The following is a 22619-nucleotide window of genomic DNA, read 5'->3' as shown; positions in this document are numbered from 1 at the left end:
AGCATGGTATGCTTATAAACTGCGAAGTTTCCGCAGAGGTGGGGGATACTACCCGTGGAAGGTTATAAACCTGGGTTTAAGATGGGTTAAATAAATCTCGAAACCCTGCTCGAGAGAATAAACCTGGTAGTTTCCCTAGCTACTTCAGGCTTACAAGATGCAGGGTGGTCTCAGAGCGTGAAATTCATCTCCCACTACTCATCTCCAGCCAAGAAACCGACTACTAAAAGCTCGAAGTGCGAACCGGCTTATAATGAGATTCGAACATTTAATGAAATCTTGAATTTTTGGTCTGTTCATTGAATTTGTATTACGGGAGGCTGCATTTCCAACTTGCGATTCCTTAAATAAAATGTAAACATGAAAATATAAAACAAAAGATAGCGCTAATTTAAAAAAATTTTTATTTTCGATATATTGAGTATTTGTAAGGCGGATGAACAATTCACTTGAAGGATTTTCTTTTTACTGTTTTATTATACAATTTGTTTAATCAGAACTCTCCCTAAGAGCAATGGCTAACTTCCAATAGCATTTTTTTCTTGGCCATTTATTAAGCATGCGCATTTGTTACATATTCTGGGTTACATATCCACTGCTGCATCCGTAACGGAAAGTATTTTTTTGGGTGTAGATCTGTGTATTCACAGGGCGGTTTGCCTGTTCTGAGGAATGGAAACCCCCCTCGAACCTCCATACGAGACCGTCTAACTCACCATTTGGTATATGTATATACAATTTCTTAGCAAACTTCTTATTTACAGATATAGGATTTGGAAAGTTCTGATAAACACCTAGAACAAAATGATATTAAAGCAACTGATATAATCACATTCTTAAAATCCTTTAACCAACATGTTTCATCAAATTGTAATAATGTGTTCTTTTCGTAAGTATATATATTCTTATATTATATATTCTTTCGTAAGTATATTGTTATGAATATTTATACTTGTTGTCATAGGTTGACATTTCTTTTTCCATATTTTTTATATTCACTTTACACGAATAACGTAACTGTATGCATGTGATTTTTATGCAAATATGGATTCTTTTTATTCTATATTTAATTTATTTCTTTTTAAACTTTGTCTTCACATTTTCCCAACATGTAACGAACCTTGTGCTCCACTGACTCCAAGTTTCTTTAAAGCTGTGCTAATAATTGTTTAATTTTCTGTTCTTAAGAGTATCATGTGACTGGCGGGAAAGCAGGGGGAAAAAATTTCTGTACATCAGCTATTATTTCATTCTTTTGGTTATGTTCGTTCTGTAATGAGATACTCACGAAATTAGTTTTCATATTAAATGCTTTATTTACGTAACTGACGTGTAGAACAAATCCATCATGGCTACCAGCTAATAAAGGTTAAATGAGTAAATACCTTTACTGGTATTGTTAGTTTCACACAGTAAGTGCAATGAGTTCCACATGGCACTTACAGTAAGTCAAATATAATAATCGTAATGTGCTGACTAAATGGACATTACCAATGGTAACAACTGTGGGACGGTGCTGTTGTATTATACTTCCACTGAATAAAACACACACACCAACTAGTAATTTTATTTAAACCAAAGATTAATGTTTACAATAAAATGCAGGTAAATTCCGAAATAAAAATTTATAAACGTATTTACATATAGTAAAATGAATTTATACATTTATGCATAACAAATAAGTATTGAAATTTAGTGAGTAATTTTAAATCATTTATTTACCATCACTATAAAAAAAAGATGCCAAATGATCAATCAACAGCATTTCTGATATAATGTGTAAATCTAAGTACTGACAACTCAAGCTTGTATTAAATATTTATCTGTGTGTAGTGTCTTTAATTCTCAAATGCTTGTAGTTTAATTCTTATGTATATATTGAATGTCTTTTTTAGGATTTTTAAGGAAATTCAATGCACTGATATAGCAAGCCGATTTGATTAAAGCAAAACGGCTTGCTTTATCACTTCTCAAATTATCTTAATTCTCAAAAAAAAAAAAAAAAAGTATCTGTTGAAATGCTTTAATAAATGCTTAGAATAAATACAAAGTTTAAAATAGGCACAATTTTAATTGACAATTTCATGAATAAATAACTTAAAATTTCACTTCAGAAAAAAAAAAAAAGTTTGACAAAGAAATCTTCCATCCCCCTAAAATGTACTGGATTCGAGAGGTAATACAGCTCATTTGTATCTTTTTAAATACAGAAATATTTAATGAGATAAGAAAATATTGCCTTTAGCAATACTTGAGACCTAGCTTTCGCCTCTGCTAAAGTTGTGAGCTACAGTAAGATTCCATACCTACAAAAATGTGCTAAATTGAAACCTAGTAATCTAAGACCTAGTTATTTTATTGTAATGTTAGAACAGTGCACAGAGTGTTTAAAATTTTAAGCTTATGATTTATTATTATTTTTTATTGCATTCTTACCATGATCGGATTTAAAACTAAAGCATAAACGTTTTGCTCTACTAGCTGAGCAAATACCATGTAACTTATTTAAATATACAACGAGAAATCTTTATACGGACTTTTTCAAGTGAAGATGAGTCAGTCGATCTTATACGGTAGTATGAGAGCTCTTTTTTTCCCAGAAATTCGGATTTTTTTTTATCCCTCAAATGCAGCACCCACCCCCAATTTTTCTCGATATATAAATATATTTATTAATTTATTTATATTTGTTTGTATTTGTATTTATATTTAATTTTATCATCAACAATCCTATACAATTCTCGTATTTTATATAAAAATTAATAAAAATCCATCTTGTAGCACTTAGGAGGGCGAAGGATGTTAGCAGCACTGTGTTTACCACAGCGTCATATTGGCACGCAAGTATATGCACGTCATAGTGAGATGCGAGCTATTAGCCTAATGCGTCACTGTCCATCGCGCAATTCCGCTGTTGTTTATATGCAGTTTGCGCCAGTAGTAGAGTGTTCGTAGTACTTATTGACAATTGACAATTGACATTTATGTCTTTAAGGGTGAAGCAAGATGCTTTTCATATTCCCCGCTATCTGTCGTGGTTACAGTGAGGGTAAAATTTACGAGCAGTTTGCTCGCCCTGAATGGGCATGGAGATTATGCATCGTTATAGGAGGCTAATATAGTTTTTGGTCTTCTATATTTGAATATGTCCGTTGGCTCATATGCTGCAGCTTGTTGAATCAAATCATTGGGGTGTGTGGACGTCTTTAGAAAAAACTTGGAAGCTAAGGATTGTAGATAAGAGAGAATATATGGAATATTTGTGTCTCTATGGAGCTGGCTGTTTCTAACATACCACGGGGCGTTCAGAATCATTCTCAAGCACTTGTTCTGCACACGCTGAATCTTGATAATGTTAGCGTTAGAGGTGTGGCTCCAGGCTGGAGAGGCATAGGTGATTATGGGACGAATCGTCATCTGGTAAAGTTGCAATTTGATTCTGTTGCTGAGCTTGCTATTTCTATTAATTAGCGGGTAAATCTGAGCTATGGCTTTAGATGCTTTTGCACATGCAGACTTGATATGTTGGTTGAAAGATAGCTTTTTGTCGAGAATTACACCCAGGTAATTTGTTTCTGTCTGCCAGGGAATTTTAGTATTGAATAGTAACACATCTCCTGCAGGAGACATTGGCCTTTTTGAGAAAAGAACCGCTGAGCTTTTCAGGGGGTTGACTTCCAATCTCCACCTAGAGAACCAACCCTCCAGCTTTAGAATGTTTTCTTGAAGCTTTCTAGTAACGAAGTGGGGTCTGAGGGATCTGGTTAGTATTGCCGTATCGTCCGCATACAGCGCTAAAATGGAAGTCATCGGATTGTGAGGGATGTCTGACATGTATACAGAAAACAGCAATGGAGCCAGTAGAGATCCCTGTGGCACTCCAGCAAAGATATGGCGCTGGGACGATATAGAACCGTTAATTTTAACTTGCATTGATCTATTCTGAAGATATGAACGGATTAGATGAACCATTTTTAGTGAGATGCCGGCTGAGATAAGTTTGTGCAGGAGTCCAAAATGCCAGATTTTATCAAATGCTTTAGATAGGTCTAGGAAAACAGCTCCTGTGTACTGGCGCCAGTTGTAGCTGGTGATGATATATTCCACAATTCTATGGATTTGCTGGGTAGTACTATGGTGTTGCCGAAAACCAAACTGTTCTTTAGGGAGGATGTTTAGGTCATTTATTGAGGTTTGGAGTCGTGAGAGGATGACCTTCTCTGCAATCTTACCCAGGTTGGAGATGAGACTGATTGGACGATAATTCTGCGGTAAGTGTGGGTCTTTGCCTGGCTTATGTATAGGAATCACATCAGCCAGTTTCCAGGTGGAAGGAAAATAGTGAAGTCTTAAGATTGCATTTATTATACTGGTCAGATGCACTATAGCTTTCCGAGGCAGCAGCTTGATCACCCTGTTTGAGATGCTGTCTGGTCCAGGAGCTTTATTGTTCTTAAGTTTTTTAATAATATCATATAATTCAACAGGTGATGCGGGTGCAATATGATCAGCACTGGTATCCGGGAGGTTTAGTGCATGTCTAACCTGTCTGTGGATTTTATACAGATGATTGAAATCAATGTTGTTATAAGATGGTTTGCACTGATCCTCAAGATTTTTAAGTATGGCTTCTGCCTTATCTGCATCTGTGTGGATTAGGCCCTGGTTTGAGATTATAGGGGGGAGGGATCTGTTTTTGTTTTTGGTGTTTCTCAGTAGGCCCCAGATAGAGTGATCAATAGGTGAGATAGAGGCTAACTTTTTATCCCAAACTTCGTTTCTATGCGTTTTAAGTGCATCTCTTACTGCTCCATTCAATCTATTAAGCACTGTCTTATCCTGAGGAGCGCGAGTGTTACGAAATCTCTTCCTAGCTCTGTTCTTCTCTCTGATCAGGTCCATAATGTCCTCAGGCAAACGATCAGGCTTGGGAACAGGTTTCTGGAAGGTTGCAACCATTATAGCGGACTTAATCTGTTGGGTGAGGCTAGTCACTGCAGAATCCACATCTTCTGGTGTGCATATGTGTGGGACGGGTCCTATTTGATCCCGAAGTGCTTTAGACAATCTCTCCCACGATATGCCTGAATGAGGAGGAGACAGGCATTCTTGTTCTCCCAATTGCAGTAGAATTGGGTTGTGATCCGACGACAGCTCGTTTAGTGATGTAAGGCTGTACTGTAGTTTAATGTCTTGCAGGATGGCTATATCCAAGATGTCAGCAGTGCCAGATGTACTGAGATGAGTTGGTTCGGTAGGTCCAGCCACAACAGCATGGTTTAATCCTGTGTAGCTAGAAAGGATACGACCATTTTTGTTAGTGGATTTACTGTTCCAAGCAGGATGCTTTGCATTGAGGTCTCCAGCGATGATGATCGGTCCTTTTACTCCAAGGATGGCATCCAGATCTGAGGTCAATAATGTCTTTAATGGAGGGTTGTAAGCAGAAAAAATTTTGAGGTTCCCAATTGAGTTTGTGAGAACATTGATTCCTGTGATTTCGAGGTTGGTGGTAGTAGGGTTGGTTATTGAGTGATGATTGATATAGCTTTTGATAAGAGTGGCTGTACCTCCACCTCTATACCCAAGCCTGTCGTTTCTGTAAATCTGATACCCTCTGATTTTCAGGGTGTCAGCAGGCCTCAGGTGAGTTTCATTAATTAGCAGTATATCTGGGTTGTATCTATTATTAAATTCCTGGATTTCTAATAGTTTGTTTTTTATACCGTTGGCATTCCAACCGATAATCCTAAGAGAGTTTGGGACGATTTTTTTCCTATGCATCAGAGAGTGCAGATAATATGGATTGGGTTTGCTGTAGGAATCTTTTTGTGACACTTAAGGATGGATTTGAGTTGCTGAAATCCTGGAGCATGTTTGCAAGAGAAGAGGTGATAACAGCTGATAGATTTGAGTGTGGAGTATTCCGGTTCTGGGTTTGTACTATCTGTTTGGAGCGGGCCACATCAGCATATGTTCTTACTTGATGTTGAAGATTCGTTTTCTTAAGGGGCTCAGTTAATGATGGGCGAGCACCAGTTGTCATGTTCTCACTCTTGGAGAACTGAGTAGCCTGAGCTTCAGGAACTCTCGCATTAGATGACGAGGTAGATTGATGACTGGGATCATTCCATCTGTTTTTGGGATGATGCATACACCCTCTATAATTAGCAGGGTGGGGACCCCCACAATTAGCGCACTTAGCCGGGGTGGTTTTTGGCTTGGCGCAGGTGTTTGTGGGGTGATTCTCGCCACATTTTACGCATCTGAACTGAGCTTTGCATAGCTTCTGGGCATGGCCAAATTTTTGGCACCGGTGGCACTGCCCAGAAGATGATTTCTTTCTCAATGGTTCTGTGGTGATTTTGAGTCCACAGATTGATTTTAAATTATAAATGTCTTTGTAGATGTTATGAATTTCTACTAAGACTAAAGGCATAGGTGTCTTATTTGATCTAAACATTCTAGTGACCTTTATGGGGGGTAGTTCCTGTAGGTTAAGGTCAGTAACTATTTCATCTGTGTCAATATCCTCAGAGACTCCTCGTAAGACTACTTTCAGATTTTTTTCAGAGGCAAGTGAAAATGTGTGATATTGGGTTCCTCTAGTATCCAGTTCCTTTGTAAGGTTTCTATAGTCAGCCACCGTGGTGGGCTGAATTCGTATTCCCTCGTCTGCATTTTTAGCAGACGTGTAATGAATTTGTGAATTTGCCATGATGGTTCTGAGTGTTGTCCATCTCTGCTTTTCCCTTAGGATAATCGGTGGCACCTTTTCATTGTGGGAAACAGAGGGATCTGAAATGGGAACATCCTCTTCCATACCAACAACATTTGTTGATTCAGCAGCAAGAATTTTTCTCTTCTTACGTGCGTGAGTTTCTTCTTGATCAGAAGGATTAGAGGTAGAGACAACTAGATTGAGTTTTTCCTCCACTTGTGGGGAGTCTTCATTTTCCTCAACTTCAACTTCAGGTGAGGAATACAAATTTAAGTAGCCGGGCCAATCCCGTTCAAACTTTTTGAGGAGCTTTTTAATAAAACTGAGTGCTAGCTTTTTATCGAGTGACTCAATAATAGTGTCGGGGTCAATCATGCTAGTAGGCCATGTCAACTTGAACTTCTTTTGTAGTTTATCAATGAGTTCAAGAGCTGGCTCTCTTTCGAGCAGATCAGCAAATACGTCCAGGTCAGGCACGCTCATATCGATTTAGTTGCGTATGTGCGTTAATAAAATATCCCGCAGGTCTAAAGACCTGCCAGCAGAAGTTTTTGTAAAATATCCCGCAGCCGCAAAGGACTACCAGCAATATCAAGCATAGGCGCGTCAACTAGCAACAAGATGTTAAAATACAACAACGACACTAATGGCAGTAGGCCTAGCGTATCGCCTTTGCGAAGTCAGTTGACTTACCTTGTATGGGAAATAAAATGTAAAATGCCTGTTTATTGCGGCAAGCAAATAACTGATATTACTAATGAATATAAGCATAAATCTCTGAAAACTTATCAGTCAAATACACAATTCACCATCAATAACACACGACACAAAACACTAACACGCGAGCCGCCATTTTTCCACTCCGATGAACCTCGCTTTAATCGTAGTACTTATCGTACTTACTCCGTATCTTTAAATATTTGGACATTACAATTAAATCATTTAATTGTAAAGTCCAAAAATTGTAAATCCATTCCTTTAATTATATTTTATTTTTAAGTAATTTTGAATTATACTAAACTGTGTAATTTTATCGATAATAAACAATATTTTTTCTTGCTTAACTTTTTTTTTTTAATTTTTACCATAATTTTGATATTTTATCCAAACATGTACACACTGTACTTACAGTACTGTGTGTACATTCTTTTCATCCCTCAAGTACTTAAATAGGCAATATATTCTAATTATGAATGGTATTTACTGTACTTAAATATGTTCTATACTCGAATCTGTTGACTTTCGGGATTTAAATCGTGATTTTTCCTAGGGGGAAAAGACTTAAGCTACATTAGATCAATTACCTTTTAGCATCAACTGAAAAATGCCTCTAAAGTTTCCCTAGTCGATAACTATAATCGGGCATAGAGGTATTCTACAACCTAGCATCATTGAAAAGTTGCTATGCTCCTGAATATCGGCCTTTTATTATTATTATTATTATTATTATTATTATTATTATTATTATTGACGATCTTCCTACACGATTCGTAATATTTTTGTATAATTGCGTGTTATGAAAATATCACGAAAAAGTTGTTGTATCTTAATTATTACAACCATAATTATATAGTTAAATCTTACCTGATATGACTCCATCAAGTGACTAAAATATTTCCTGCAAATATTCTAAAACATTACGATATATAAAAATAAACTTTTTTAGCTGAAATCAAATATATATTTCATTAAATATATTTAACTGGGTATTTACCTTACGAATTTGCACTGAACTGTAGTCGTTCATACTAAGTTAGAACACCACCTACCAAATTCAATATTGAATTCCAAATATTTAAATATTTTCACATCAAGTTCAAATGAAGTTAAAAAGAAACTTCATTTAAACGTATGCACAACTTAAAACGGCATATACTTCAAATATATTGGAAATAGTGAATAAATTAATTCTTTACAATATACAAAAAAAAATAATAATAATTTTATATAAGATGATCCGAGTGAGACAGAATCAGAGATATCACACAAAGTGTTTGCTAACTTCGAAATCAACTGTAAGCAGATGTCGTTTTCAACATGGCGTCGGCGTATTTCTGGAAATTTTATATAAAATGCCCTCATCTGGAAATCCAAAACATGAAACTGCAATACTAAAAACATATTTTTAGTGCTCATTAATATCATATTACTATAATATTAATTACAGTAATTGCTTTGATACTAGTTTCTTGTAATATTATTCTTAATGAAAAATAAATAAATAAATAATGTTATTTTCTTCTGATAAAAATTGACTTACCACATTATTATCCAACAGTAGTTAATTGTGAACTCCCTAAAAAATGTTGGGTTTTTTCCTTCTTTTTCATGGATCCTAATAAGACAACCTTTTAGAGAAGTTACTGAAATCTTTCCTATTTTTAGAAAATTTAATTTATATTTTAGTAGGTACTCAAATCTTTCAGAAAATTTACTGCTGTATATTAAGTATGTACATTTATACTACTGAAACTCGTATTGGACATCTATTTTAGACCCTAAGCTTAGAAGACGTGTCTCCAGGGTAGATAGGGCTTTGTATGTTGTCAATGGCATGTGAAGAAGTAACAAACTTTGAAAGGGTTGTTATTATGAAATGCCATATCGGGGATCTATCCGTTCGCGATATTGAATTGGATACTTGCGTCTGAGTGATGCAAGCATGAAAATTGAGTTTCATCTCATTAACTCGGTCCAGAAACGCCTGTAAGATCCATGGACTTATTAAACCAAAGGACTAAAAATACTTGCAAGAGTGGTGTAGAAATATCCGCAGTCCGGTGAAACGAACACGGTCTCGTGTTTATTCTCTTTCTACGGAAGAGTAGCTATGCATAACTAAACATCAACGACAACGATCAACAGCCGCAGACTTCAGTGAGAGAGAGGACTGGTTTGTAGAGCGATGGAAGTTGTAAGGAAGCGAGTTAATGACATCGCGCCTGGCGCCGATTGGACAGACGTGCAGATATCGCGAATGCGTGGCAATCGTCTTAGACCCATGTGCACCATCCACCTGAAGTTTGGGGGAGTAAGTGGCCTGAAGCTATTTCTCCTGGTACGGGCTGGAACTATCGATTTTAACTACGTATGAATCTACTTTTATGGAAAGCCCTGTTTCTTTCCAATGCAATGTATGTATAGCACAATACAGGTGCTACCGAGACAGGCTTTAAAAAATAAATTAAAAAAAAAGTAAAAAAGATTTGTCTACAGAGTCCTAGTGTCAAATGAATAAAAATCTCTTTTGGAATATGAGCTGATACATTAAATACAGTCAGACTAGCTCGTCGAGGAGTATGTGGTCATGCCTAAATAGTGATTTCCAAAATATGACTATCACAAACTGGCGGAGAGTGGGCCTGGTAAAATACAAAGGTGATTAAGGCCCAAAGGAGGATTCATTTTCACATTTGTATAGTTCCTCCAAAATATAGTACTCTGATCTTATTTCAGTACTATTCCAATTATTTATTCCTGATACATTGATGTTTTAGATACATTAAACATCTGGTATGTTCCACAAAGAGATTCCCCCTCACACACATATATCATAACCCTATTGTTGTCTGATACCTCGATGGTCTTAATCTAATGAGTAAGGGAATTCCTACACTGCATCCATGAAGTGCATTTTGTCTGGTAATTGCGTGTGTCCACCGATCCGTTCGCCTGGTTTCGTTTAATTGAAATAAACTTTGCATTACTATCGGCGTGCAATACCATATAATTTTAAAAATATGTTATGCTGTCAGTAATGACTGATGTGCTCATTTTGTAGCTGAATTAGCAGAAATTAATAACAATACTGTCTTTATAATTATTACCGACCCAACTTCACTGTCTCCTCTTTCATTCCATCTACTTTTGTCCTTTGGTACAGTCTTCCCCACTCTGCCTTCCCCAACGATTACAATCCTCAACTGTTCAAGCAAAATGTGAACAGACTCCTTTCTTCCATTCCTTCTGCCCACACACGGCACTAATGTGCTATAGGTGTGTAGATCAGATATACATAATAGAATTTTAGAAATAATTCTTTCTTGTATCCTGCATATAATTTTATCTGAAGTTCTATTTACTGCTATTTATAAGCAAATCTACTCCTTGCAAATCCTTTATTTAATGGCACGCTCTCCCAAGCTTTGCTTTCATTTTTTGAAGTCCTCATTTCATTTATTACTAAATAGACTTTTTGTTTTTGTTAGCTAACTTATTATCATCGCGACTCTCTCAAGTAAGCATCATCGTCGCAGATTTCTAACCCTAACGACCTTTCCCATTATGTTCATTAATGAATTCTTTATGAGAATGCACTCCTAGTTTCTCACAAATACGCCTTTGACTAAACGACTTTACTTTCAGGAATAGTTTAGTCCTCCTTACTATACTGTACTACGACAATTTCCTCTGCAGTTGGTCGTGCGGACTTCGAACTCTGTAGTTTATTCCAAATGTCTTCACAATCGGCATTTCTTCACCCCAATAACATCTTGGAAGCACATCATGTATAAGTAATCTGTGGAGCAATTTCCGGATTATCTAATTCTCAGCTCGTCTGGGTTATTAATATACGATAGGGTTACAACTTTTCTAAGGAGGTACATAAAATTAACTCTCATTATTTCCAGATAAGTTTCCACTTATTAAAAAACCCACATAACTTGCTATGCGTATATCGAAACTACGTCTGTGTCTTTCCATTTATTGAATAACTAGAAGATAAACACGTACTTTTAACATTTGTGAGAAGATGATTAGTAGGAAAATAGACGAGTGGGAGCTGAAAGTTCTAACAAATACGTCCTAGAACAAAAATGATATTAAAGCAAGATATAACCACAAGAAAGAACATATCTTTAAACCTTCTAACCCGCATGTTTCAAATTGTAAAAATGTCTTCTTTTTCTTTTAGGATATATAAGAAGAGTTGTTTTAATATTATTTTTGTTCTAGGTGATTATGAACTTTTTTGCCTCTCCCATCGCAGTACGACTCTTCACAAACTCAAATTTCGCAATATTTTCAAGGATTTGATATGCAGTCTTGGTAAATAACATGCTTTGATCGATGATTACTCACATCGCTCATGTCTGAAAATCCTGTGTTATTTCCTTGTCTCAAATTGCGACACGCTTCTAGTACGTGAAATCATTATGGCTTGGAATTAATCTTGTAGCTGCCGTTGCGAATCCTTCTGTGTAGTGGTACCAGTGGCGCACTCAGGATTTAATCTTGGAGGGGGCCGAGCGCTCAGGATTTAACTTTTTTGGGGGGGGGGGGGGGCGAGTTGAGTAGACGTTTTGCGAATACACACTACACATCGCATACGACCTATAACTGAGCATCTGCAGTGATCGCTAAAAGTAGCACACAACATAAATTAAAAAAATGAATTTTAATTAGGAAAAGATTTTTGGAAATTTTTCTAGTGTTTTTTTCCTTTTTTTTTCCCAAGGGGGCCAAGGGGTGCCTGGACCCCTTGCCCCCCCCCCCCCCCTCTGAGTGCACCACTGAGTGGTACTATGTTAAAACAGGAAAGTTTTAACTCGGGTTAAAATAAAAACTTTCCTGTTTCTTTCGAGTATCCCCGAATACATTTTTTTAAATACTGGAAATTATGCTGAAAACTTGGGTCGATTCCAAGAATACGTAAATATAGTTAATTGGTATAATTGGCGTAAATGAATATTTGGAATCTTCAGAGGGCATGCTGCATTGCTCAAGCAAAAGAGCATAGTTTCCCCGACTCTATGATACTGGTATCCTTAGAACTGACCCCTTCCCCACCAACAGATCGCCACAGTTTCCCTCTAATTGTATTAAAAATTCTCGGCCTACAAAATTATCCAGAGGTGGTGTTACATCAATTTTTTACTACTGGATAATGAATTCAGTTTTCAAGTTTCCACTAAATCTCATTAATGAAGAAGACTATACGATTCCTGGACGTGCTTTACATTTAGAACAACTCAGTCTGAACTCAATCAATTACCGAAAGTATCGTTCGTATACGCTGGTTATTAACAATAACAGTAATGCTACTGATTTTATTCAGAGCCTAGTAGGGGATAAGAAAGGACCCGTTAGCTTGTTAAAAACAGGCTGCTTTAAGTGAAGAAGTTTCACGTGTTCATCGAAGAGTGACAAACAGCCAAAGAACCCCAACTTGATATTCATGAAATTTTTGATATATACCTCGAAAGAGGGTACAGGTTACTATGATGTATGAAATGTTTACCTTTTGACCGAGTTCGTACAGACAATTTTATGTGTAAGGACTCTAGTATTGTCAGATCTTTTATTTTGGTCTTCTAAGGTCCCACTACCTGCATCAATCTTCCTAGATCTTGGAAGCCCTCTGGGCCTGGCATCAAACACCTATTTTTGCTAACTTTTCCTCTCGTATTCTGTTTAAGTGACCATTCCACCCGGAACACACAATGGTTCTGCTAATAGTCTCGTTTTTGAATATAAAAGTAGCAAGTTTCTTGATAATATCCTCATTTTCAATACGATTCTGTAGTTGGTTATATCTATTTACGCTCCTAATTTTCTCAGAACTCTCATATCTGTGGTCTCCAGTCTTTGATCAAGTGTTATTTCCAGCCAGTTCTGATATCTCGCTTATATCATATACATTTATGGAAGTTTTTTCATTTGGCAATGCTACTAATTATATAGTGGGTTTTATCCTTTATCCAATTGTAAGCAAACAAAGTTGCACTTGAAGTACTTTCAGGACTGGGGCAACTCGTGGTAAAGGTAGTATAAGTTCTCATCACTTGCCTTGAATTTTAATAAGAGGGTGTGACACCGTTTGGCAAGTCGTATAGGTAAATATGACTTCTCCATTACTTCCATCTTAATATCACCACCTCTGGGTCTGGCTCCCACTGATGAGACCGCAATAAAGGTCGAAACCGGTCTGGGTGATGGCCCATTGCTTAATGCATGGCATTATACATCTCCTCAAGGAGATGTGTTTTGCATTATGGGAGATACTAAGGCAAGTGATGAGAACTTAGTCTACCTTTACCACGAGTTGCCCCAGTCCTGAAAGTACTTCAGGTGCAAACTTTTTTTTTTTTTGCTTACACTTGGATAAAGGATAAAATCCACTACGTAATTAGTATCAGATACATTTATTCAGCTGACTCTCCACGATTCCACTTTTGCTTATTCTATTGCCTATTTCCATATTTATTCAGTTTGCCATCTTCACTAAAAACAGTAACTAACTAATTAACCTTTCACTTGTTTTGTAGGTTCTCATTCAGAATGCAAATGAAACTTTCCACATTCCTGCTTATTTCCATATTCTCTTCATTGCATCTAGCTCCCTTCATAATCTGATCTATAGAGATGAATATCAGTGGAGACGGTGCGCCCCTCTCTTTGTGTCACACCTGATTTTTACAGCCACTGAAAAACTTTGATACCTCCATATTGTAACATTTCTGGTCAAATGTAAATACACTCTGGGTTTGATAGTTTTCTACCACAAGAATTGAGACGTATCCTCTTTGCATTCCTTTTGAATAGTTTCCACTATTGTTCTGTAATACCTTTCTTTAATTTCTTTCAAAGTCATTACTCCAGGAATCCATTTGATTCATTTCTTCATTCATCTCCTTCGTTTGAACTCTTCCCAAATTTTTGTTATCATCTCGAAATTTAAAAAATAAACACACCTCAGGATGACAAAAGCTTTATAGAGGAATTTATCTTTACGTATCAGTTTTATCGATATATTAGAACTTTTGTGCTGTGTTCACTACTTTTGCAATGTGTACCTTGAAATTCAACTACTATCCATCATTATCTGTACAGACTTATGTATGTTGATCTGGTATCATATCAACCTCTACTCTTCTACTTGCACAGTTAATTATTGAAATTATTCTGAAGAGGCCCTGCATCAGCAGCTGTCTTTATGGCTTTACCCGACTATCTTTAGTAGCATGCAAGTTACAGTAGAAATATGGGCTAGATTAAGTTGCACTCTTCATTGAGATAGCTAATCTAGTAGCAATTTTGTCTTCGACTAAACGAATGTACTATTTTACAAACATGTTACTTAAAATTCTATTGAAACAAATTCCACATTCCTTAAACAAGGAATGGCAACTTAGAGCAAGCCACAGTATAGTAGTCCGGTGTGCTGCTCTTCAGTTCATCGTAAATTGGTTTTAATTAAGAGAAATAGGGGGAGTAGGGGGTTTCCAAGACATATTAAATAAACCAGTTACTTTGTTTCAAGATTTAACGTACATGGCAACTATTTCTGGTTAACTCCAAGCTAAAAGAAAATGAGTTATTAATATTTAGCCCATTTGTTACTATTAACTGTGCACTGTTGATTAGTGATAACGGGTTAAACAATTTTATTTCATATATTTTATATTTGAATTTATTAATTAAACTATATAAATTCTTATCAGTATATAATTATATTACATCACTGAAGTACTTTGATATATCCTGAGGAATTATCGATGATGAAACAGACGGAGTTAACTGGCGGCTGGATAGTGAATTGCAGACATCATTTACAATCAAAATACACTTTAAAAAAACCAAGTAAGTCAGTTTAATAAAACTACTAAGTTGATACGCAAGTGATCTGAAACGAACACAAGTTGTGCTAAGGAATTAAAAATAGCATGCACATTGGTCTTTTGGCATATTTCTAGCACTATACCAATAAATGCTGATCAATAACTTACTTTTAAAAAAAAATGATCCATAATACTCACTGTCTTCAAAAACAAACTTTGTTCAGCTCCTTCTGGGAGATTGGTGTTTCTTCAGCGAAACATCTAGGCTGACAGAATTTCCGCCAAAGTAAAGAAAGAGCTCCACTGTAGACCTGCTGACGTGGGCATAGTTTTTCTGCTGTCATAATCTGAAGAATGACAGCTTCCTCTATCCAGATCGTAATTAAAACTAAGAATTTTTTTACCAAGAATCTCTTTAGTAATTTCAGTGACTAACATCATCTACCAAGTAATAAATTAGTTCCACATTCTCTCTCTCCCCCTCCCCTATAAAGCGGCGAAGAGTGAAAACGCCGCGTTAGTGATATTCGGCTTTACGTCTAAGAAGTCCGCTTCCACACTCCGGCTTTTGCTTACTTACAGTAATAAAAAGTTAACTTTCAATTAAATGAACCAGTTTTAACATTAATTACGCAATGCTATTTGTTTCTATGGAGCCAATCATTTGCTTAACGACTCCATATAACAATGGGCCCGAAACACTCGATGCTTTTATGGTTTCGTAAACGTTTTGCGATAATATAAATACTACTAATTCTTATGCAGATTAAATAACTATCAACTTTCAATTTTGGCTAATCAAAAACTGGAATATCGGTTTAACCATTTATGGAGAAAAAAATGGTAATGAAATACAAATACTCACGTTTGATGCTCTTTGAGAAACAAAGAGCACTCTTGTACGATGTGTAATGTGGTACTTGCTTTACACGAGCCTTAAGTGTTTATTGTTCCAAGAAGCAGCAGAAAAATATTCGAAACTCGTTTTTGTAATTAGCATTGTGGCAGAGGAAAAAAATGTTTTATCAATCTTATGCTTCGCTAGTGCAAAACAGAAGATAATGACCATAATAATAGTTATTATTGCACACTGGTTTAACTGATGCGACATCTATGGGAATTCCACAGAAGAAATTAACATTTCATTTTGAATGTAATTATGGCATTCACATAATTATACGAAATCTAATAGAAATTTCACATGCAGTCTCCTAACAGAACTAATGTATTTTTGTCCATTATATTTGCAGATGAAAACATCTTTCTTCATTGAAATTATTTCACCACAGAAATCAAAAATAACATTCAGAAATAAAATTGTATTATATCTCTTGTCTGCTTTCATTAAATTACTTTACTTCGCATACGTGTAGAAATTATTTTAGAAGCATAAGATATTCTCATTTTTAAAGTAGTGGATGAATATTGTAACTACTGATACTTAAGCTTGATGTAAACAACTCTTTGTATAAATTACGAATCTGTGTATTTTCAATTATTATTTTTTCAAATTTATCTACTTTTTTCTTTGCAGAAAAGGATTATGCAGAGCCAAAAATCCGCGTGTCGGCTAATGTGAATGGGATTGAGCTCCCCTTCCCTGGTTTGAAGCGAGATGCTTGTCAGCTAGACATCAAATGTCCACTGAAGAAAGGAGAGAAACAAACAGCGAAAATGCCTTTAAAAATATTGCAATTCTTTCCAAAAGTGAGTATAATCTTTCATCCAAAAGGATTTTTTTTTTTGTAAAATTATGTAAAAGCACACCAGACACTAGACAGAAGAGTCGTATGAATTCCATAAATGTAATCGCCATTAAGTAAATATTACGTTTCTGTTAAGTATCTAATTAGCTGACTGTTGTTGCAATTCCTCATATTTACATAAACATTTTTTTGCAAACATTTATCATGTGAATTTTAATTAATTTTAAAAACTTAAAATTATCGAATGGTGTGTCTGTGTATCTTTATGATAATACTTTCATTTGCTGGACTTTCAGAATTGTAAGTTGTATGTACGTTCGATTCTAGTCGCTGATTAAAGAAACTTTTTCTAAGCTTTTTTAGCTGATTCCAGAGTTGGTTGATATTGGGCTTAGGTTTGCAGGAACTTCCCCCCCCCCAGAAACTGGGGTTTTATCCCATTAAATTCATTATTTCAAACAATGGTAATCAGGATGGAGGAAGAAGAGGTGGCGACACTAGATAGGAGTTGGGTGTGAGCAATTGGAGTTGCAATTTTTTCTTCTATACTTTAAATTAGGTACATCCATTGAAATGATTTCGGCAGTCAACTAGCTTTCTAAATCCATGACAATGAACGTAACTAGTATTCTTCAGTTTTACTTATACAGGTATTTTGTATGCAAAAATCAGGAGACTTCTTTCCTACTTAGTGACGTTCACCATCGTCACTTTACTAGTTTTTCCCACTTGTCTACTTACTAACCTACCTTTTATTACCTGTGTAGGTAATAAAAGATAGCTTAGTAGATTTTAGATTAGTAGGTTAGTAGATAGTTTTCTTGTTTATTTGTTTGTTTTATAGTATGTTCGGATTGCAATTTGAGGTAACTGATATTACGTTCTGAATTTTTAATCTGTTCGTGAACATCCTTTCGTTGTTAACGAACAAACTAGTAAAACATACTAAATGATAAAATGAATAAAATATTCTTTTTTTTTTAAATAGACTTTATCTGGTCCATTTTAAATTCAAACGTTTGACAAACTCGTGAAATCCTTAATTATTCGAATCGAGTTCGTCTTTGTTCTCATTCCTGTCTTACTACATAGAACTCATGTTCTGCAACCTCTCTTGTGTAGGAGTGATCTATCAATTATATAATTTTTTTCATTCTTCCTTAATGTTAATGTGTCACAATTGCATCTTAGGATTAACCACCCTAATAGAATACAATCGATATAGTGTATTATGGTTGACAATTGTGTGTCTTCGTCAGGAAGTCTGCCTGTTTGTAGAAAAACTAGTTTCCAGGAAGAAGAACCCTCCGTCACCTGATGACACCTGCTAACTTTCCTTCAACTGAAAATCTCCGATAAGTGCTTCGTCTCCTAAACAGGATTTGAACTCTTGTTCTTTCCAGCCAAATAGCATAATAATAATAATAATAATTCATACATTAAGTTTTTCCTAATTTTACTACTAAAACATCTATTAAAATTTGTTTTGAAGCAATTTCAACTGCTTGGAATCAAAAAGACGTTAAGATGATTTTGAATCGTTTGGAATGAGTTAGCTCTACATTATTCTTCTCTTGATCAGAGACTTGATATTTTAGTAGAACCAAGATACAATATTCGAATAAAATCCTGCCAGACAGAATCCTTATTATATACGCACGAAGAGACACCAATCTTAAAGTGCTGCCCATTTTGAGAAACTCGCCTACAAATTAGCCCCCCCCCTCTCGTTGTACCGAGGGCAACAAATCACTTTTCTTTATGATCTCGGGGATTATTTAAACTGCAATGATGACCAGCTTAGTCACCGTATGATCTTATTTTCTCTTCATATTAAATGAAACTTTGAACAGAAATTTTTTATAAGGAAATGGCTAACGTCGGTGATGTTATAAATATTTGACATGAAAAATACAAAAAAAAAGTATACAAAAAAAAAGTAACTACAAATAATTGAAACCCAGAAATGATATTTTGACAGCATTTAATTCCTTGGAACCGGATGCTTCTGTCAACAGTTGCATATAAAAATACCAATGAAAAGGCTGCTAACCATTGAATTTACTACAGAAATATTGCAATCTTACCTACAACACTGCCACTTATAACACTCCTCAATTCTTGTGAAGTGTTCTTTCTAGCCAACCACGATTGGGGCCTCTTATTCTGAATCCGCTTTATATGTCTAGGCGATACATTCTGAAAAAAAAATAATTAATTTGCAGAAACAATCTTTGGGAAACAAAATAGTGCTGCATGAATGTCGCAAAGTTCTCAAAAAATTTCAATGACCAACTGTAGTCATTATAAAAGTATTAATTTGCTCCGACTAGAAGCAAAGTGCATAAACCTTGTGCTCATCTGTAACGTATCCTCTAACCACAACTAACTTTTAAGTTACATAAACACATAAAATCCCACTTTCACAAACTATTACTTGTAGGCCATTCCACGTATTTTGAACAGTAACATTAGAAAAATTAATTTCATATATCTGAAAACTCTTCATCATTTTTTTTTTTTTGGCGAAATCGGCTGTTATCTACCTGTATTAAGACTTAGATCCCTGTAAGACCTAAACTAATTCATAAGTTACAATTAAATTTAAATTAATTAAATTTAATTAAATTTCAAACCATATTAAATTTTAAACCATACCTTCCTGTCCACTCTTGCAATAAATGGCATCATACTCACCATTACCTTGGTCTACTTCCCTCTTGGCCTCTTCATAAAAAATAAATAAATAATGAGCATTTTTTATTATTTGTGCCTTTTCATTGATCATTCTTGTAAAGCATTTTTGTTCGAAGAATTGATTCCTCCCTCCTACCCAGCTTCACATCCTCAGTAAAGACAGGAATTGCACTCATTTTTGGAACACTTCCAAAATCGAAACAATGAAATATCCCTCTCTTAGTATTTGTCCTAACTACTCGACTTTTTGAAGAATCATTCAACGCTCCTTCACCGTCGACTGTCAACCAGTTTCTTATCTAACACGGTACTCACCAATACCTGTTTATCGCGTCATTTTTAATCAGCGCTTTTTTGCGTGTGGAGCGCTAGCAAAGTTTTCTGCTGAAATCCAAATAAACAGCATTCATAGCCATTACCTTGGTCTATTTCCTTGGTGACCTCTTCACAAACTAAGCTGGATTGTCAAACGAAACAGGTTGCCTTGTCGAGTGATCCCTGACAAGGTTATACTAGATACGATTCCTTATTCATTTCAAAAGTCTTTATAAATGATAGAGGGAAACGTGAAGAATAAGTTTGAATACATTTATTCATTATATGTAAATATTCACAAATCTTAATCTTTAAACATGATCCTGAGCAATTCTAGACCTGACTAAAGCCAAGGAACCAACAAAAATCTTTAATCTCCTTTTGTTAGCTTCATTTACCTCTGAAGGTCTTTGACTCACTTAAATGAATGAAATATAACAATCTTCTATGCATTTATTCGTCGCACGTCCAGGTCATTAATTTTCTCTTGCCTGCCTTGTAATAAAATGATTTTTCAATGCATGATGATGATGATTTTTTCCCTTGTCGTGTTTTCGACTCTAGGTGGCTTTATTGGCAAGTATCTTGCCCACAAAGTGTTCCTGGAGAGATTTTTACAGGGTAGTTCACCACTGATTTTCACAACTCTCCATTTTATCCTGGCTCGGTACCGGCATATAGCTGACGAATCAGCTGCCGGTTCTGGGGAAAGAAAAACTCGAGATTCCGGTTAAAAAACTCCCTACGAGACCAGCTAACTCACCTTTCGTCGAAAGACACCAGATAAAGGTTTTTCACGGCACTGACGGGAATCGAACCTAGGTCTATCTGATCAAAAGGCTTCGTCTATACCGACTGAGCTACGAAGGCTCCATGTATGTACCAATGTGTATGTATCCACAATTAAGCGTTTTTCATTTAGAAATCCCAAATTATCATTAAATTAAGTAAAATTCATTCCACAAAAAAAAAAAAAAATGGAAATTGGAGAACGCATGGTTACCAATTATTTTGAAGACCTGGATGAAAGTTGGCAAACACTACTGTCATCTAATGTTCCTGGATCCTAAGCCGGATCATTTTCGAAAATAATTAGTGCTATATATTCAAGATTCCAAGTAATTATATATAAAGTTGGTTTTTAATCCTATTTCCCAAGTAAGCAAACAGACAAGTAAGTCAAGTTTGCGCCTGCACGTAGTGCAAGTCTGAGGCAACTCGTAGTAACGTAGTGCCAGTCTGAGGCAACTCGTGGTAAAGGTGGATTAAGCTCCTAATCATTAGGATAAAGTATTTTTCTCCTAATGTAATGTACATCCCCTTGATGATGATGTATGATGCTACGCATTAAAGGCAATAAGGAAAGTGATCGGTTCTTGATCCACCTTTACCACGGGTTGCCTCAGACGTGCACTACGTGCAGGCGCAAACTTGACTTACTTGTCTGTTTGCTTACTTGGGAAATAGAATTAAAAACTAAATTATATAAAATCACTTGGTATCTTGAATACATAATATACCCAAGTTAAAAAAACTTTCTAAATTAGTTCTATACTTAATATTTTTAGTCAACCTTAGCCCCTCCTCCAAAGATATTACTCAGTCTGGAATCATTTAAAAGTGGAAATAAAAAAAAGTTCTTAGTTAGAATTAGAATCCATTCTTAATGCTTAAAAAACATTTCGTAAATTTGTTGCTCGGTTTTATTCGAAATCAATTCCTGTTGCCGAATGAGCGTGTTGCAAAGATAGATCAGCGGCGGATTCAGATGATTGATTCTTATTTGACGAATATTTTCCCATGAATAGCATTTTTTTTTAATTCACATTATAATTAAGTTTTGCTGTTATTCAATTGAAAACTTAAAGTAATTTTATTTGTTCAGATTTCTTGTGAGGTGAAATCTGTTATCCCTACTTATATCAGCAACAACAACACTAGATTTAATAATAATAATAATAATAATAATAATAATAATAATAATAATAATAATAATAAACCTTTCGAGGACCTCTGATTTAAGGATGTTATTCCGATATAGTTGTATTAATCTACACATTAGCAACATGATTAGATGAAAAGAAAAATGGAAATTGTTCTTTTTTAGAAATTTTATCCAACTTAAACATACGAATAAATTCGCACATCTTTAAAGCACACGATTTTATTCTCGTAATCACTTTCTTAAAAAAAATGACAGATTAAATTTTAAAAAAAAATTATTTTTTATACCCCCTCATATTATTAAATGGTAATAACCATGATTAAATTAAGAAAGAAAGAAATAATTTTGTAATAAACAGGAAATAATAAACATTGTTTTGTCACTAGATATCATGCAAGTCACTACTCTAAATAATGATGTGTCATAGGTGTTTGTTTAATAAAGACAGCTAGCGTCATCTCACGGAAAGAAATTATAATCCCAATGAATTCTCGCATGTGATCGGCATTTCACGAAAATTGCACAAAAATATCGATTGTCGGTGGTGAATCTATACAAAATATTTTTGGGAAAAAAAAAACAGTTACTTCAGTAAAATACTTTTTTATACTAGGGGAAAAAAACTTCAATCCAAATGATCTTAATTTCAAAATAAGAGCGACTCGTGGTTCTTC

At 35.3% G+C, this 22619-nt stretch overlaps 1 protein-coding gene and 1 long non-coding RNA gene across 2 annotated transcripts in view; one reads left to right on the top strand and one right to left on the bottom strand.

Moving 5' to 3' along the window:
- The window catches only part of LOC150097153 (NPC intracellular cholesterol transporter 2-like), a 54992-nt gene that overhangs the window by 22619 nt on the left and 9754 nt on the right, over window positions 1–22619 (top strand). The window contains exon 3 of the mRNA XM_090407113.1: window positions 16817–16989. Coding sequence (XP_090263239.1) covers window positions 16817–16989 — 173 coding nt within the window. The remainder of the gene's footprint in view (window positions 1–16816; window positions 16990–22619) is intronic.
- On the bottom strand, window positions 8740–15988 carry LOC150097154 (uncharacterized). The gene is made up of 3 exons (XR_016549627.1): window positions 15451–15988; window positions 8982–9096; window positions 8740–8832 (listed from the first exon to the last, which is right to left on the bottom strand). It is a non-coding gene; the product is annotated as an uncharacterized LOC150097154 (long non-coding RNA).

Source organism: Typopeltis vanoorti, chromosome 17 (genome assembly GCF_054136105.1).
Source record: "Typopeltis vanoorti isolate ZY-2024b chromosome 17, IOZ_Tvanoo_1.0, whole genome shotgun sequence".
Taxonomy (NCBI): Eukaryota; Metazoa; Arthropoda; class Arachnida; order Uropygi; family Thelyphonidae; genus Typopeltis; species Typopeltis vanoorti.
Note: the sequence above shows the minus strand (reverse complement) of the source record. Positions and strands in the feature narration are given on the sequence as shown.